This window comes from Cyanistes caeruleus, chromosome 35 (assembly GCF_971803275.1).
Source record: "Cyanistes caeruleus chromosome 35, bCyaCae1.hap1.1, whole genome shotgun sequence".
Taxonomy (NCBI): Eukaryota; Metazoa; Chordata; class Aves; order Passeriformes; family Paridae; genus Cyanistes; species Cyanistes caeruleus.
Window position 1 is genome coordinate 1,815,768 of NC_141736.1, and position 17,766 is coordinate 1,833,533.

A 17,766-nucleotide genomic window follows, 5' to 3' on the forward strand; every position below is an offset into this window, starting at 1 on the left:
CCCCAGGTGAGACCCCAGGACCCCCAGGACCCCCAGGTGAGCCCCAGGGACCCCCAGAGCCCCCCAGGACCCCCAGGTGGGCCCCCAGGTGAGCCCTGACCTCGATGAAGGTGTCGATGTTCTCCATCAGCGCCTGCGCCCGGTCCATGATGAACTGATTGACGCAGGCGATGGCGTGGGACCTGTGGGGCGGGGGGCGTCATCTGGGGACCCCCGAGTCACCCCAAACGCACCTGGGGACCCTAAACACACCTGGGCACCCCCAGACACACCTGGGCACCCCCAGAGTCACCCTAAAACACACCTGGGGACCCCCAGAGTCACCCCCAAACACACCTGGGCACCCTGAAACACACCTGGGCACCCCAAAACACACCTCGGGACCCCTAAACACAACCTAAACCACACCTGGGCACCCCTAAACACACCTGGGCACCCCCGGAGTCACCCCCAAACACACCTGGGCACCCCCAAACACACCTGGGCACCCCCAGAGTCACCCCCAAATACACCTGGGCACCCCCAAACACACCTGGGGACCCCCAGAGTCACCCCCAAACACACCTGGGCACCCCCAGAGTCACCCTAAAACACACCTGGGGACCCCCAGAGTCACCCCCAAACACACCTGGGCACCCTGAAACACACCTGGGCACCCCCAGAGTCACCCCCAAACACACCTGGGCACCCCCAAACACACCTGGAGACCACCAGAGTCACCCCCAAACACACCTGGGGACCCCCGGAGTCACCTCCAAACACACCTGGGGACCCTAAAACACACCTGGGCACCCCCAGACACACCTGGGCACCCCCGGAGTCACCCCAAATGCACCTGGGGACCCCCAGAGTCACCCTAAAACACACCTGGGCACCCCGAAACACACCTGGGGACCCTAAACACACCTGGGCACCCTAAAACACACCTGGGCACCCTAAACACACCTGGGCACCCCCAGAGTCACCCCCAAACACACCTGGGCACCCCCAAACACACCTGGAGACCACCAGAGTCACCCCCAAACACACCTGGGGACCCCCAGACACACCTGGGGACCCTAAAACACACCTGGGCACCCCGAAACACACCTGGGCACCCTAAAACACACCTGGGGACCCCAAAACACACCTGGGGACCCCCAGAGTCACCCTAAAACACACCTGGGCACCCCAAAACACACCTGGGGACCCCCAAACACAGCTGGGTGCCCCCAGAGTCACCCTAAAACACACCTGGGCACCCTAAAACACACCTGGGCACCCCCAGAATCACCTGAGCACCCTAAAACACACCTGGGCACCCCCAGAGTCACCTGGGCATCCCCAGACACACCCTAAAACATACCTGGGTGTCCCCAACCACACCTGGAGCCACCAGAGACCCACCTGCCCCACCCCCGGCCCTGATTCTGACCCAGGTGTGACCTCACCTGTCCCACACACCTAGATCCTGACCCAGGTGTGACCCCACCTGTCCCACACACCTGGATCCTGACCCAGGTGTGACCTCACCTGTCCCACACACCAGAATCCTGACCCAGGTGTGACCTCACCTGTCCCACACACCAGGATCCTGACCCAGGTGTGACCTCACCTGTCCCACACACCTAGATCCTGACCCAGGTGTGACCTCACCTGTCCCACCCCCAATCCTGACCCAGGTGTGACCTCTCCTGTCCCACACCTGGATCCTGACCCAGGTGTGACCTCACCTGTCCCACACCTGGATCCTGACCCAGGTGTGACCTCACCAGTCCCACCCCCAATCCTGACCCAGGTGTGACCTCACCTGTCCCCTCACCCCCGGATCCTGACCCAGGTGTGACCTCACCTGTCCCACCCCCAATCCTGACCCAGGTGTGACCTCACCTGTCCCACCCCTGATCCTGACCCAGGTGTGACCTCATCTGTCCCACACCTGGATCCTGACCCAGGTGTGACCTCACCTGTCCCACACACCTGGATCCTGACCCAGGTGTGACCTCACCTGTCCCCTCACCTGATTTTGGGGCTGCAGTGCTTGAAGAACTGCAGGAATTTGGGGATCATCACATCCCACACCTGATCCTGACCCAGGTGTGACCTCACCTGTCCCTCACCTGTCCTCACCTGATTTTGGGGCTGCAGTGCTTGAAGAACTGCAGGAATTTGGGGATCATCACACCCCACACCTGGATCCTGACCCAGGTGTGACCTCACCTGTCCCACCCCCGATCCTGACCCAGGTGTGACCTCACCTGTCCATTCACACCTGATCCTGACCCAGGTGTGACCTCACCTGTCCCACCCCTAGATCCTGACCCAGGTGTGACCTCACCTGTCCCTCACCTGTCCTCACCTGATTTTGGGGCTGCAGTGCTTGAAGAACTGCAGGAATTTGGGGATCATCACGTTGAGGGGTCGGTTCAGGGCGTCGCTGTCCAGCAGCTCCGAGGAGTCCTCGCAGATCTTCTGCAGCGCCCCGAAAGCGCCCTGCGGGGGACAGGTGTGAACAGGTGTGTCCAGGTGTGACCAGGTGTGTCCAGGTGTGCCCCAGGTGTGTTTGGGGGTGCCCCAGGTGTGCCCAGTTGTGTCCAGGTGTACCCAGATGTTCCCAGGTGTGCCCCAGGTGTGTCCCAGGTGTACCCAGGTGTGTCCCAGGTGTGTTTGGGGGTGCCCCAGGTGTGTCCAGGTGTGTCCAGGTGTACCCAGATGTTCCCAGGTGTGCCCCAGGTGTGTCCCAGGTGTGCCCAGGTGTGTCCCAGGTGTGTTTGGGGGTGCCCCAGGTGTGTCCAGGTGTGCCCCAGTGTTCCCAGGTGTGCCCCAGGTGTGACCAGGTGTGTCCAGGTATGCTCAGGTGTGTCCAGGTGTGTCCCAGGTGTGCTCAGGTGTGCCCCAGGTGTGTCCCAGGTGTGCCCCAGGTGTGTTTGGGGGTGCTCTTAGGTGCCCCCAGGTGTGTCCCAGGTGGCCCCAGGTGTGTTTGGGGGTGCCCCAGATGTGCTCAGGTGTGTCCAGGTGTACCCAGATGTTCCCAGGTGTGCTCAGGTGTGCCCCAGGTGTGTCCCAGGTGTGCCCCAGATGTCCCCAGAGGTGCCCAGGTGTGTCCCAGGTGTCCCACAGCTGTCCCACAGGTGTCCCCAGGTGTCCCCAGCTGTGTCCCAGGTATCCCCAGCTCTCCCCAGGTGTCCCCAGCTGTGTCCCAGGTGTCCCCAGCTGTGTCCCAGGTATCCCCAGCTCTCCCCAGGTGTCCCCAGGTATCCCCAGGTGTCCCCAGGTGTGTCCCAGGTATCCCCAGGTGTCCCCAGGTGTCCCACAGCTGTCCCACAGGTGCCCCCAGGTGTCCCCAGGTGTCCCAGACCCCCCGCACCTCGCAGGTGTTGTAATCCTCGGAGTTGAGGAGGTTGCACAGCTGGGGCAGCAGCTCCGGCCACATCTGGAGCTCCCCCTTGGAGGCGATGGTGGTGATCAGGATACCTGGGGAGAGGCACAGGTGAGCTGGGGGGGGTCTGGGGGGGGCTCTGGGCGGGTTTTGGGGGGTCTATGGGGGGTTTTGGGGGGGTCTGGGGTCACATCTGGAGCTCCCCCTTGGAGGCGATGGTGGTGATCAGGGTACCTGGGGAAGGGGCACAGGTGAGCTGGGGGGGGTCTGGGGGGTCTTGGGGGTGCTCTGGGTGGTCTAGGGGAGGTCTGGGGGGGTCTATGGGGGGGTTTTGGGGGGTCTATGGGGGGGTTGGGGGGTCTGGGGTCACATCTGGAGCTCCCCCTTGGAGGCGATGGTGGTGATCAGGATACCTGGGGAGGGGCACAGGTGAGCTGGGGGGGTCTGGGGGGGCTCTGGGGACTTTCTGGGGGGTCTGGGGGCGCTTTTGGGGGGGTCTAGGGGGTTTTTTTGGGGGGTCTGGGGGGGTTTTGGAGGTCTGGGGTCACATCTGGAGCTCCCCCTTGGAGGCGATGGTGGTGATCAGGATACCTGGGGAGGGGGCAAAGGTGAGCTGGGGGGGTCTGGGGGGGTCTGGGGGGGTTTGGGGAAGGTTTGGGGGGTCTATGGGGGGGTTTTGGGGGGTCTATGGGGGGGTTTTGGGGGGGATCCAAGGGGGGGGGTTGGGGGGTCTGGGGTCACATCTGGAGCTCCCCCTTGGAGGCGATGGTGGTGATCAGGATACCTGGGGAGGGGCACAGGTGAGCTGGGGGAGTCTGGGGGGGTTTGGGGAAGGTTTGGGGGGTCTATGGGGGGGTTTTGGGGGGGATCCAAGGGGGGGGGTTGGGGGGTCTGGGGTCACATCTGGAGCTCCCCCTTGGAGGCGATGGTGGTGATCAGGATACCTGGGGAGGGGCACAGGTGAGCTGGGGGGGCCTGGGGGGGCTTTAGGGGGGTTTGGGGGGTCTTGGGGCGCTTTTGGGGGGGTCTGGGGGGGCTTTGGAGGGCTCTGGGGGGGTTTGGGGGTTCTGGGGGGGGTTTTGGGGGGTCTAGGGGGGTCTATGGGGGGTTTGGGGGGCTCTGGGGGTTTTTTTGGGGGTCTATGGGGGGTTTGGGGGGCTCTGGGGGGTCTATGGGGGTTTTTTTGGGGGTTTGGGGGTCTATGGGAAGGTTTGGGGGGCTTTAGGGGGGTATATGGGGTGTTTTTGGGGGATTTGGGGGGTCTAGGGGGGTCTATGGGGGTTTTTTGGGGGTCTAGGGGGGTCTATGGGGGGTTTTTTAGAGCTCTGGGGGTCTATGGGGGGTGTTTTGGGGGTCTGGGGGGTCTATGGGGGGTTTTTTGGGGGTCTGGTGGGGTCTATGGGGGTTTTTTGGGGGTCTGGGGTCACACCTGCAGCTCCATTTTGGGATCCGTGCTGGTGATGGAGCAAGGGGAGAGACGGGACAAAAGAGTGGGGGGTCCTGGGGGGGTCCCACAGGTGAGTGGGGGTCCCAGGGGGGTCCCACAGGTGCCCAAGGGTCCCAGGGGGCTCAGACAGGTGAGTGGGGGTCCCAGGGGGGGTCCCACAGGTGAGTGGGGGTCCCAGGGGGGTCCCACAGGTGAGTGGGGGTCCCGGGGGGGTCCCACAGGTGCCCAAGGGTCCCAGGGGGCTCAGACAGGTGAGTGGGGGTCCCAGGGGTGGGTCCCACAGGTGAGTGGGAGGTCTCAGACAGGTGAGTGGGGGTCCCACAGGTCCCTGAGAATCCCAGGGGGTCCCACAGGTGCCCAGTGGGGTCTCAGACAGGTCCCGGGGGGGGTCCCACAGTTGTCTGGGGGTCCCAGGGGGGTCTCAGGTCCTGGGGGGGTCCCACAGGTCCCCAGAGGTCCCGGGGGGGTCCCACAGGTCCCCAGAGGTCCCCGTGGGTACCTGGGGGGTCTCAGACAGGTGAGTGGGGGTCCCAGGGGGGTCCCAGGGGGGTCTCAGACAGGCTCCGGGGGGGTCCCATAGGTGAGTGGGGGTCCCAGGGGGGTCCCAGGAGGTCCCAGGGGAGTCCCAGGGAGGTCTCAGGTGAGTGAGGGTCCCAGGGGGGTCCCAGGGGGGTCTCAGGGAGGTCTCAGGTGAGTGAGGGTCCCAGAGGGTCCCAGGGGGGTCTCAGACAGGCCCCGGGGGGGTCCCACAGGTGAGTGAGGGTCCCAGGGGGGTCCCAAGAGGTCCCGGGGGGGTCCCAGGTGGGTCTCAGGTGAGTGAGGGTCCCAGGGGAGTCCCAGGGAGTCCCACAGGTCCCAGGGGGGTCCCCAGGGGGTCCCAGGGGGGTCTCAGGTGAGTGAGGGTCCCAGGGGGGTCCCCGGGGGTCCCCAGGTGTCTCGGGCCCGGTTCTGGGGGGTCCCCTCACCGATGGTGGCGCGGATGAGCGAGGAGGCGTCGCCCAGGTGGTTCAGACACTCCTGCTTGATGAACTCGGCCACGGGCGGCGGAAAGCTCTGGAAATGCGCCTTGACGTTGTTCTTGAGGATCAGCCCGCTCAGGGAGCGCGTGGGCTCGTCTGGGGGGGACAGCGGTGCCTCGGGAGGGCTGCACGGACCCCCCCCATGGCTCTGGTGGTCACTGAGAGCCCTGAGAGCATCAGAACGGCCCCAGAACGGCCCAAAATGACCCCGGAACGGCCCCAAAACGACCCCGGAATGGCCCAAAACGGCCTCGGAATGGCCCAAAATGGCCCCAGAATGGCTCTGGAATGGTCTAGAATGGCCCCAAATGGCCTCGGAGTGGCCCAAAACGGCCCCAAAATGATCCCAGAATGGCCCAAAACGGCCCCAGAATGGCTCTGGAATGGTCTGGAATGGCCCCAAATGGCCTCGGAGTGGCCCAAAACGGCCCCAAAATGATCCCAGAATGGCCCAAAACGGCCCCAAACTGCCTCGGAATGGCCCAAAACGGCCCCAGAATGGCTCTGGAATGGTCTGAAATGGCCCCAAACGGCCTCGGAATGGCACAAAACGGCCCCAAAATGATCCCAGAATGGCCCAAAACAGCCCCAAATGGCCTCGGAATGGCCCCAAAATGGTCCCAGAACGGCCCCAAAATGGGTCTGGAATGGTCTGGAACGGCCCCAAATGCTCCCAGAACGGCCCAAAACTGCCCCAAAATGACCTGGAACAGCCCCAAAATGATCCCAGAATGGTCCAAAATGGCCCCCAAATGATCCCAGAACGGCCCAAAACTGCCCCAAAATGACCTGGAACAGCCCCAAAATGATCCCAGAATGGCCCCAAAATGGCTCTGGAATGGTCTGGAAAGGCCCCAAATGCTCCCAGAAGGGTCCAAAACGGCCCCAAAATGACCTGGAATGGCCCAAAATGGCCCTAAAATGACCTGAAATGGCCCAAAACTGCCCCAAAATGACCTGGAACAGCCCCAAAATGATCCCAGAATGGTCCAAAATGGCCCCAAAATGATCCCAGAACGGCCCAAAATGGTCCTAAAATGACCTGGAACGTCCCAAAACGGCCCCAAATGGCCTCAGAATGGCCCAGAACAGCCCCAAAATGATCCCAGAACGGCCCCAAAATGGCTCTGGAATGGTCTGAAACGGCCCCAAATGCTCCCAGAACGGCCCAAAACTGCCCCAAAATGACCTGGAACAGCCCCAAAATGATCCCAGAATGGTCCAAAATGGCCCCAAAATGATCCCAGAACGGCCCAAAACTGCCCCAAAATGACCTGGAACAGCCCCAAAATGATCCCAGAATGGTCCAAAACAGCCCCAACATGACCTGGAATGGCCCAAAATGGCCCCAGAATGATCCCAGAACAGCCCAAAACGGCCCCGGAATGGCCCCAAAATGGTCCCAGAACGGCCCCAAAATGGGTCTGGAATGGTCTGGAACGGCCCCAAATGCTCCCAGAACGGCCCAAAACTGCCCCAAAATGACCTGGAACAGCCCCAAAATGATCCCAGAATGGTCCAAAATGGCCCCAACATGACCTGGAACGGCCCAAAATGGTCCTAAAATGACCTGGAACGTCCCAAAACGGCCCCAAATGGCCTCAGAATGGCCCAGAACAGCCCCAAAATGATCCCAGAACGGCCCCAAAATGGCTCTGGAATGGTCTGAAACGGCCCCAAATGCTCCCAGAACGGCCCAAAACTGCCCCAAAATGACCTGGAACAGCCCCAAAATGATCCCAGAATGGTCCAAAACAGCCCCAACATGACCTGGAATGGCCCAAAATGGCCCCAGAATGATCCCAGAACAGCCCAAAACGGCCCCGGAATGGCCCCAAAATGGTCCCAGAATGGCCCAAAACAGCCCCAAATGGCCCCAAAATGGGCCCAGGACAGCCCAAAACGGCCCCAGAACGGCCCTGGAACATTCCAGAACACCCCAGAACACCCCTGGAACAGCCTAAAACACCCCAGAACTATCCAGAACACCCCTGGAACACCCCAGAACATTCCAGAACACCCCAGAACACCCCAGGAACAGCCCCACAACACCCGTGGAACAGCCCAGAACAGCCCGGAACGTTCCAGAACAGCCCTAGAACAGCCCTGGAACATTCCGGAACAGCCTGGAACAGCCCTGGAACATTCCAGAAGAGCCCAGAACAGCCCAGAACGTTCCAGAACAGCCCTGGAATGTTCCAGAACAGCCCAGAACAGCCCTGGAACGTTCCAGAAGAGCCTGGAACAGCCCCAGAACCTTCCAGAAGAGCCCGGAACAGCCCTGGAACAGCCCTGGAACATTCCAGAAGAGCCCGGAACAGCCCCGGAACATTCTACAACAGCCCGGAACAGCCCACAACAGCCCTGGAACAGCCCCAGAACATTCCGGAACAGCCCCGGAACATTCCGGAACAGCCCCGGAACAGCCCGGAACAGCTCCCACCTTCGGATTTGAGGCGGGTGAGCACGAAGATCAGGTAATTGTTGAAATCCGGGAACTGGTTCAGCTGCTTCAGCTTCTGGAGGGGGGGGTTAAGGAGGGGATAGGGACACCGGGGGACACCGGGGGGGACACAGGGGGGGACACCAGGGGGGACACCAGGGGATACGGGGGGGACACAAGGGGGGATAATGAGGGGACACAGGGGGGACACGAGGGGACATAGGGGGACACCAGTGGACATAGAAGGGACACCGGGGGGACACCTGGGGACATAGAAGGGACAATGGGGATGACACAAGGGGGACACGAAGGGAAACGAGGGGGACAATGATGGGGACACAAGGGGACACCGGGGGCACACGAGGGGACACCAGGAGACACAGGGGGACAATGGGGGGGACAGGGGGGGACACAAGGGGACATGGGGGGGACACAGGGGGACATGGGGGGGACATGGGGGGGACATGAGGGGACGGGGGAGACACGAGGGGGACACCGGGGGGGACACGGCGGGGACATGAGGGAACACGAGAGGACACAAGGGGGACACCGGGGGGGACATGAGGGAACACGAGAGGACACAAGGGGGACATGGGGGGGACATGGGGGGGGACACCAGGGGACCGGGGCCAGGGGAGCCCATCCCGCATCCCCCACCCCAATTTTTTAACCCCCCCATGAGACCGAGACCCCTCCTCACCCCAGGGGTGTGAATCCCCCCCAGTCCCGCTGTTCTCATCCCAACCCCGGGGGTCCCTGCCCCAAACTGGGGGTCCCTGCCCCAAACTGGGGGTCCCAGTCCCATCCTGGGGGTCCCAGTCCCATCCTGGGGGTCCCTGTCCCAAACTGGGGGTCCCTGCCCCAAACTGGGGGTCCCAGTCCCATACTGGGGGTCCCTGTCCCAAACTGGGGGTCCCTGCCCCAAACTGGGGGTCCCAGTCCCATACTGGGGGTCCCAGTCCCAACCCCCGGGGGTCCCACCCCCCTCCCAGTGATCCCACCCCTCTCCCGGTGATCCCACCCCCCCTCCCGGTGCTCCCAGCCCCTCTCCCGGTGATCCCACCCCCCTCCCGGTGATCCCAGCCCTCTCCCGGTGATCCCACCCCTCTCCCGGTGCCGTGCCCAGGATACATCCTGCACCACTCTCTGCGTGGCCGTGTTGGGTGACTGCGAGTCCTTGAGCAGCTGCAGCACCTGCTGCAGGCCCTGCTCGTCCGGCTGCCAGTCCATGGCCTGCCCGGGGGTCCGGGGGGGCCCGGGGGGGCTCCCGGAGGCGGCGGCCGGGGGGGTGCAGACCCCGGATGGCTGTGGGGAGAGTGAGATTGGGGAGGGGGGGTCCTGTCGGGATGGGCTTGGGGGGGTCCCCAGGGTCCTTTAGGGTTCCCCCTGGGTCCTTTGGGGTCCCCCCGGGTCCTTTGGGGTCCCCCCTTGGGTCATTTGGGGGTCCCTGCAGCTCCTTTGGGGTTCCCCCAGGTCCTCTGGGATCCCCCAGGCTCTTTGGGATCCCTCCCTGGGTCCCCTCGGGTCCTTTGGGATTCCCCGGGGTCCTTTGGAGTCCCTGCAGCTTCTTCGGGGTCCCCCTGGCTCACTTGGGATCCCCTCAGATCCTCTGAGGTCCCCCCGGGTCCTTTGGGATCCCCCTCGAGCTCTTTGGGGTCCCCCTCGAGCTCTTTGGAGTCCTCCCCGGATCCTTTGGGGTCCCCCCGGGCTCTGTGGGATCCCCCGGACTCTGTGGGGTCCCCCCGTGCTGGGCTCGGTGCCGGTTTTGGGGGTTCGGGGCGGGACCCGCGCTCCGCGCACGTGGGGCCGGGACCGGGAATGGCGGGAGAACCGGGACTGGGGGAGGGGAGGGGAAAGGATCTGGTGTTCCCTCCCCTCCCCCACCCCCCGCGACCCCTCCCCAGAATAACCCCCCCCAAAACCCCCCCGGTCTGAGCAACCCCCACCCTCACCCACCCCCACAGCCCCCCCAGGCCCCAAACACCCCCCGACCCCCAACAACACCCCAACAACCCCCCAACCCCCACCAAAACCCCCCCGGTCTGACCAACCCCCACCCCCCCCGGTCTGAGCCCCTCACCCCTCACCCACCCCCACGGCCCCCCCAGGCCCCAAACACCCCCCGACCCCCAACAACACCCCAACTCCCCCAAAACCCCCCCAAGTCTGAGCAACCCCCTCAAAGCCCCCCCAGCACCCCCTGGTCTAGGCCCCTCGCCTCTCACCCACCCCCACAGCCCCCCCAGGCCCCAAACACCCCCCGACCCCCAACAACACCCCAACCCCCCCAAAACCCCCCGGTCTGGGGGAACAACCCCCACCCCCCCCCAAACTGTGCCCCTCACCCCTCACCCACCCCCATAGCCCCCCCAGGCCCCAAACACCCCCCGACCCCCCCAACAACCCCCCCAACAACCCCCCAACAACCCCTCAACGACCCCCCCAACAGCCCCCCAACCACCCCCGTGCCTCGATTCTCCCCCGAGCCCCCATTCCGGCCCCTCAGGACCCCCCCCCCATTCTCCCCTCAGAGCCCCCTCAGCGCCCCCTCCCCCCCCCACCAGGCCCCGCGCGCCGCTCCCCCGCCCCCCGCGCTGCCGGTACCTGCCCGGTGTGTTGGGGGAGGGGCGTCCCGGTGCGGTTTTGGGGAGGGGGAGGGGGGATCCCGGTGTTTTGGGGAGGGGGAGGTGGGCTCGTCCCGGTGTTCGGGGAGGGGGGCGGGGGGGTCGGAGCGCGGCCGGGGGGGTTTCGCCGCTGCCCCCCGTGACCCCCGCCGGCCACCGTCCGCCCCGCGCGGCCGCGTCACGTGCGCAGGGGGCGGGGCCTCGCGGGGAAGAGGAGGAGCTGAGCCGGGGAAGAGGCGGGGCCACAGCGCGCATGCGCCGAGTACCCGGAACTGGGGTGGGGACTGCAAATCCCAGCGTGCACCGCGCGCAGGCGGAACCATTGTAGGGAAAGGGGGGGGAGACACCAACAAACCCCCCCCGGCGGGAGCGCCGAGTGGAGCGGGGGAACTGGGGGGAAACTGGGATGAACTGGGAGGAAACTGGGGGGAAACTAGGAGGAGTGGAAAGGGGTCCAGAGGGGACTGGGAGCAACTGGAGAGGGGAACTGGGACGGAAATGGGGGAAGTTGAGGGGAACTGGGGTGAACTGGTGGGGGTTCTGTGGGAACTGGGATGAACTGGGAGAGGTTTTGTGAGAACTGGGATGAACTGGGACAGGGTTCTGGGGGAACTGGGATGAACTGGGACGGGGTTCTGGGGGAACTGGGATGAACTGGGAGGGATTCTGAGGGAACTGGGATGAACTGGGGGGATTCTGTGGGAACTGGGATGAACTGGGGCGAGGTTCTGGGAACTGGGATGAACTGGGATGGGGTTCTGGGGGAACTGGGGTGAACTGGGAGGGGGTTCTGGGGGAACTGGGGTGAACTGGGAGGGGGTTCTGGGGGAACTGGGATGAACTGGGAGGGATTCTGAGGGAACTGGGATGAAATGGGATGGGTTTTGTGGAAACTAGGATGAACTGGGATGAACTGGGACGGGGTTCTGGGGGAACTGGGATGAACTGGGAGGGATTCTGAGGGAACTGGGATGAACTGGGGGGATTCTGTGGGAACTGGGATGAACTGGGGCGGAGGTTCTGGGAACTGGGATGAACTGGGATGGGGTTCTGGGGGAACTGGGGTGAACTGGGAGGGGGTTCTGGGGGAACTGGGATGAACTGGGAGGGTTCAGTGGGAACTGGGGGGAGTTCAATGGGAACTGGGATCAACTGGGAGGGGTTCAGTGGGAACTGGGATGAACTGGGATGAACTGGGAGGGTTCAGTGGGAACTGGGATGAAGTGGGGACTGCGCTTATCTGGGCATATCTTGGTTCTCGTGAGCTCATCTGGGTACACTTGGGCACACCTAGGTTCTCATGGGCACACCTGGGACCACCTTGGCACCCCTGACCACAGCTCAGCACATCTGCACACACATGGGCTCACCTGAGCACACCCAAACACACATGGGCATACCTGGGCTGCACCTCAGCCCAGGCCATATCTGGGCACACCTGGGCTCACATAAGCTCATCTGGGCCAATCTGGGCACATCTAGGCACTGCTGGGCACACCTGGGACCACCTTGACCCACCTGGGCATATCTGGGCACATCTTGGCTCACATGGGCTCATCTGGATACACTTGGGCATACCTGGGCACAGCTGGGCTCACATGGGCACTGCTGGGCACCACTGGGCACTGCTGGCCACAACTGGGACCTCCTTGGCACCCATGTGCCTATCTGGGCACATCTTGGCTCACATGGGCTCATCTGGATACACTTGGCCATACCTGGGCACAGCTGGGCTCACATGGGCATATGTGGGCATTCCTGGGCACACCTGGGCTCTCCTCAGCACTCCCGGGCACACCTGTGAAATCCTCGGCACACCTGGGACTCTTTCGGAAACCCTCGGCCTGTCTGGGCACTTCTTGGCTTACATGGGACCATCTGGGTATACCCAGGCACACCTGAGCACACCTCGACTCTCCTGGGCACACCTGGGCCACCCTGGGCACACCTAAGCACACCTGGGCAGACATGGGCACTCCTCAGACCACCTTGGCTCCCGTGGAAGCATCTGGGCACACTTGGGCTCACATGGGCCAATTTGGGCACATCTGGGCACTGCTGGGCACACCTGGGACCACCTTGGCACCCCTGGCCAAATCCCAGCACATCTAGGCCCACATGAGCTCCCCTGAGCACACCCAAACACACATGGGCATACCTGGGCACACATGGCTGCACCTCAGACCACCTTGGCACCCCTGGCCATATCTGGGAACATCTTGGCTTACATGGGCATATCTGGGCACTCCTGGACACACCTGGGCTCTCCTCGGCACTCCTTAGCACACCTGGGAATACCTCAGCACACTTGGGTCACCCTTGGCACCCCTCGGCCTGTCTGGGCACATCTTGGCTTACATGGGATCATCTGGGTATACCCAGGCACACCTGAGCACACCTAGGCTCTTCTGGGCACACCTGGGCCACCCTGGGCACACCTGGGCTCACATGGGCTCATCTGGGCACGCTTGGGCCCAGCTGGGCTCACCTGGTCTCCACTGGGCACTCCTAGCTATGCCTGGGCATACCAGGGCACACATGGGCACACCTCATACCACATTGACACACCAGGGCATATCTGGGCACATCTTGGCTCACATGGGCCCATCTGGATACACTTGGGCTCACCTGGGCACAGCTGGGCCAATCTGGGCACACCTGGGCACTGCTGGGCACAACTGGGACCGTCTTGGCACCCCTGCGCCTTTCTGGGCATAATATCTTGGCTCTCGTGAGCTCATCTGGGTACACTTGGGCACACCTAGGTTCTCATGGGCACACCTGGGACCACCTTGGCACCCTTGGCCACAGCTCAGAACATCTGGGCTCACATGGGCTCACCTGAGCACACCCAAACACACATGGGCATACCTGGGCACACGTGGGCGTGCACCTTAGACCACTTTGGCACCCCAGGGCATATCTGGGCACATCTTGGCTCACATGGGCTTATCTGGGCACTGCTGGGCAAACCTGGGCTTTCCTCGGCACTCCTGGGCACATCTGGGAATTCCTCAGCACACTTGGGTCTCCCTTGGCACCCCTCGGCCTCTCTAGGCACATCTTGGCTTACATGGGATCATCTGGGTACACCCAAGCACACCTGAGGACACCTGGTCTTTCCTGGGCACACCTGGGCCACCCTGGGCACACCTAGGCACACCTGGGAAGACATGGGCACTCCTCAGACCACCTTGGCTCCACTGGGAACATCTGGGCACACCTGGGTTCACATGGGCCAATCTGGGCACATCTGGGCACTGCTGGGCAAACCTGGGACCACCTTGGCACCCATGCGCCTATGTGGGCACATCTTGGCTCTCGTCAGCTCATCTGGATACACTTGGGCACACCTGGGCACAGCTCGGCTCTCCTGGGCACACCTGGGCACTTGTGGGCACAAATTGGACCGTCTTGGCACTCCTGGGCCTATCTGGGCATATCTTGGCTCTCGTCAGCTCATCTGGGTACACTTGGGCACACCTAGGTTCTCCTGGGCACACCTGGGACCACCTTGGCAACCCTGGCCACAGCTCAGCACATCTGGGCCCACATGGGCTCACCTGAACACACCCAAACACACAGGGGCATACCTGGTGTCACGATCCGCAAAGTGGGATTCGTGATGTTGTTCTTTTAGCCAGTCTTAGAGTACAAAAGATTATCAGCAAACCTAGGACTTAAACAAGAAAACACACTTTATTGAGTGGTCATCAGCACTAATATGCCATAGAGGGAAAGAAAAGAGAAAGCATCGCATAAGGAAAAGAGAGTAAGGGGATTATAGCTACCAACGTCGAAGTCCACTCAGCCGTCCAACGACGCAGAGACTTCTGTCCGCTGGGGACATCTCAAAGGAAGGTAAGTTTGGGGTATAATTTTATAGTCTTTTGCAAAGCGAGGGGCTCAGGGCCAAAACCAGAGGAGACTTATGATCATTGTGATGAATTCCATTGCGCATGGAGCAGGTGTAAGGTACAGAGTGATCCATGTCTTGCAAGTCTTTGCTCACCAGCAGGAACAAGGACAAGGTGTTGTGGAAAACCTATCACACAGGGTGTTATAAATACACTAGAAAAAGATATGTAAGAGAAGGTTTTTATTAATTATAGCAAGCCAACAATAAGCAAAGTTGGCGCCGGGCGGCAGGGAGGAGGAGGAGAAACCTCTTCCCACGGAGCTGCCGCGCTTCCCGCTTCCGTATTTGTCCTTTTATTCGTTTCGGCCTCCTGGTGATGTGGCTTTCTTCCGGCGTTTCTGAGCATGCGTCTCTGGTCATTAGATGATCCTTTTCTACTCTCTTGTGGTCGTAGAAGGGAGGCTTCAAGTCTTCCTCCCTCCTATTCCACTGACCTTTTCTCACTGTTTCTCTCTCAAAGTTTATCTTGTCCTAGTGTTCCAGGAATTTCTGCTAGGCTGTTATTAATTATGCCAGCTTCAGCAAGTTAGTGGCCTTCAACCCCTTTCTCACCTTTATATCTAAAGTACAATTTCGCAAAGCATTTTATCATATCTATATATTTAGGCGAACAAAAGAGTTTCTATCTATCACAAACCCCCCTTTTTCTATTTTTTTCTTTTGTTCGCTGAATCTTTGTAGTTATTTTTTACTTAATTCTAAATAATCTTCTGTTTCTTCTCCCTTTAAAGCTTCATATTTGGCATGTATTAACATAAGGTGTGCTGCTTCTAATCTGTTTTTTACGATATTAATAATTTTATTAAGAATGCAAGGGCCTAAAGCAAGTATTAAAATTAGTAAAATTAAGGGCTCCATTATGGTGGATAATAAAGTAGTTAACCAGGGGGAGTAATTAAACTAAGATTCATACCAGTTCTGTTGCATTTCTTGTTCTTTTTTTCTCTTTTCTAGTTTTTCCTGTAATTTGGCCACGGTTTCTCTTACTATTCCACTTTTATTTACATATACACAACATTCTTCTTTAAGGGCAGCACAAAGGCCTCCTTGTCGTAAAAATAATAGATTTAATCCCCTTCTATTTTGTAAGCCCACTTCAGCCAGTGAGTCTAGGGAGTCTGTGAGATCTTTTATAGATTTATCAATTCTTCTTAAATCTTCATCTACTGAAATTCTAAGCTCTCTGAGTCCCTGGTGTTGATTTACTAAGGATGCTACTCTTGTTCCTAATCCAGCCCCTCCTATGCCTAGCAATACGGCTACTGTTAGTGCTGTGAGGGGTTCTCGCTTCACTAAACGGTGTTCTGGGTTTTGATATTGTGTATACACATATTCTTCAGAATGATAAATAATTCTGGGAACTGTTATGACCTGTATGCAGAATTCATAAGTTTCATTAAAGGTTGTTATAGAAACACAGGGAGTTACTCTTAAAGTGTTACAAACCCATTTAGTATTAGGTGCTGGAATCAGCCACTGAGCTGGCTTGCGAGGGTCATTAATCAATATTTTTGTTTGGCATAAGTAATTCTTATCTAGGGGCACATTTCTCACATATTTCTCTTTTCTAGTGACTCGAGATAATGTTATTCTTGGAGTATTTTCCCTTCTCGATTTCCATAAGCAAGCAGCAGGATGGGTACCATCTCTTGGTTTTACCAACTCTTTTTGTTTTGCTATAGAGCCTATGGCCTCATAAATAGGTGGGTTAATGATATAACATAACCAACATTCTCTAGTTAAATTTGGATGTGTATCATTTAATACTCTAAAGGTAGCTTGCAGAATTTTCTAAAGAGCTTCATTTCCATATTCTTGGGGTGTTTCTACCGTGGTTAATACTTGGGTGTTATTTTCTAATTTTTCTGAATGGTTATTCTGATCTCTTACTTTAGGGTCTTCTACTCCCCACACCACTGGATTTGGTCCAACAGATCCCGAATCATGGGGAACCACCTCTTTCTTTATGAATATATGCACCCCCCGATCCCTTCCGGGTTCCCATACTCTAAGACCCCAGGTTCTTCCCAATAACCACCCAGGATCTTGGGATTCTGTAATATTTATATAGTGAAATTTACAAGTTCCAATATATGTTATCTCCCCTGAGGGGCCTATCCAGGGCTTTACACATCCGTGTGGACCCCGTTCAACCTTTAGATACTTATCTGGGTTCTGTACTTGCCATCCCATGGAAATTGTTTCGCAGCCCCAATATTTACAGTAAAATTCTCCGGGATAATTACAATATCCTCTGCCTGGGTTAGAAGCTGGGCACATGTATAATACCTTATGACCAGGTGGGAAATAATTAATACTCTTCCACTTAATGAGAGAGTCTAGTGTAACTTGAAAGCTAGGGGGTCCAGAGGTAATTTGTGATTGAATAATAACCTGGTCCTCCCATCGAATTAAGGACCAGTTAAAGGGTTCATGTGTCTTACTTGAACAAATGTTAAATATGCTAATTAAAATTATAAATATTACTGACCTTTTTAATGTGCATTAGTTTCTCTTGCTATAATAGAGGCTTTTCCTTTGTAAAATACTAATTTGGGCTTCCCATAAATTATTTTGCTGGGTTGTCTTATTCCCATTCTTGTGGCATTTCCAGGACCATGATCTTTTGGTCCCATGTATATTGGAGTGTTTCCCTCCACAGTTTATTACTCTTCTGCCTCTCCCGTCGTCGACCCGGTTGCCTCGGGCCACGGGGTGTACCATCTTCTCGGCAGCAAGAGTATTCTTCAAAAGGGAGATTACTCCTTCTTTATTCTTTCTTTGTATATATTTTTCCTAACTTCTATGTTTTACTAAAGGGGTACCACACCACAATTCCTGGAGCCTCCGTCTGCACAACCCAGCTACTATATTTACTATAAAAGGTGCAGGTTCGTTTGGATGGTAACAATAATACAAGGAATTGACTCCTTTTGAGCAAATGTCCCACCACTTT

At 59.0% G+C, this 17,766-nt stretch overlaps 2 protein-coding genes across 2 annotated transcripts in view; both read right to left on the reverse strand.

Annotated features, from left to right (window-relative positions):
* Positions 1-11,053, reverse strand: part of TNPO2 (transportin 2) — a 33,024-nt gene extending 21,971 nt beyond the window's left edge. The window contains exons 1-7 of the mRNA XM_086871298.1: positions 10,872-11,053; positions 9,399-9,572; positions 8,268-8,343; positions 5,771-5,920; positions 3,347-3,453; positions 2,339-2,472; positions 101-182 (exon numbers count right to left, since the gene is read on the reverse strand). Coding sequence (XP_086727424.1) covers positions 101-182; positions 2,339-2,472; positions 3,347-3,453; positions 5,771-5,920; positions 8,268-8,343; positions 9,399-9,497 — 648 coding nt within the window. The 5' untranslated portion in view covers positions 9,498-9,572; positions 10,872-11,053. The remainder of the gene's footprint in view (positions 1-100; positions 183-2,338; positions 2,473-3,346; positions 3,454-5,770; positions 5,921-8,267; positions 8,344-9,398; positions 9,573-10,871) is intronic.
* Positions 11,054-16,536: 5,483 nt separating this feature from the next.
* On the reverse strand, positions 16,537-17,534 carry LOC147647664 (uncharacterized). Its single transcript, XM_086871276.1, has 2 exons — positions 17,428-17,534; positions 16,537-17,301 (listed from the first exon to the last, which is right to left on the reverse strand). The coding sequence occupies exons 1-2, from the start codon at positions 17,532-17,534 to the stop codon at positions 16,602-16,604; spliced, it is 807 nt and encodes a 268-aa protein (XP_086727402.1). The 3' UTR covers positions 16,537-16,601.
* Between the last annotated feature and the right edge of the window lie 232 nt (positions 17,535-17,766).

Coding starts and splice junctions, on each gene's coding strand:
- LOC147647664 (XM_086871276.1), bottom strand. CDS start 17,534: ATGGTACACCCCGTGGCCCGAGGCAACCGGGTCGACGACGGGAGAGGC. Junction 17,302..17,427: donor CATGGGACCAAAAGATCATG/GTCCTGGAAATG, acceptor CACATTAAAAAG/GTCAGTAATATTTATAATTT.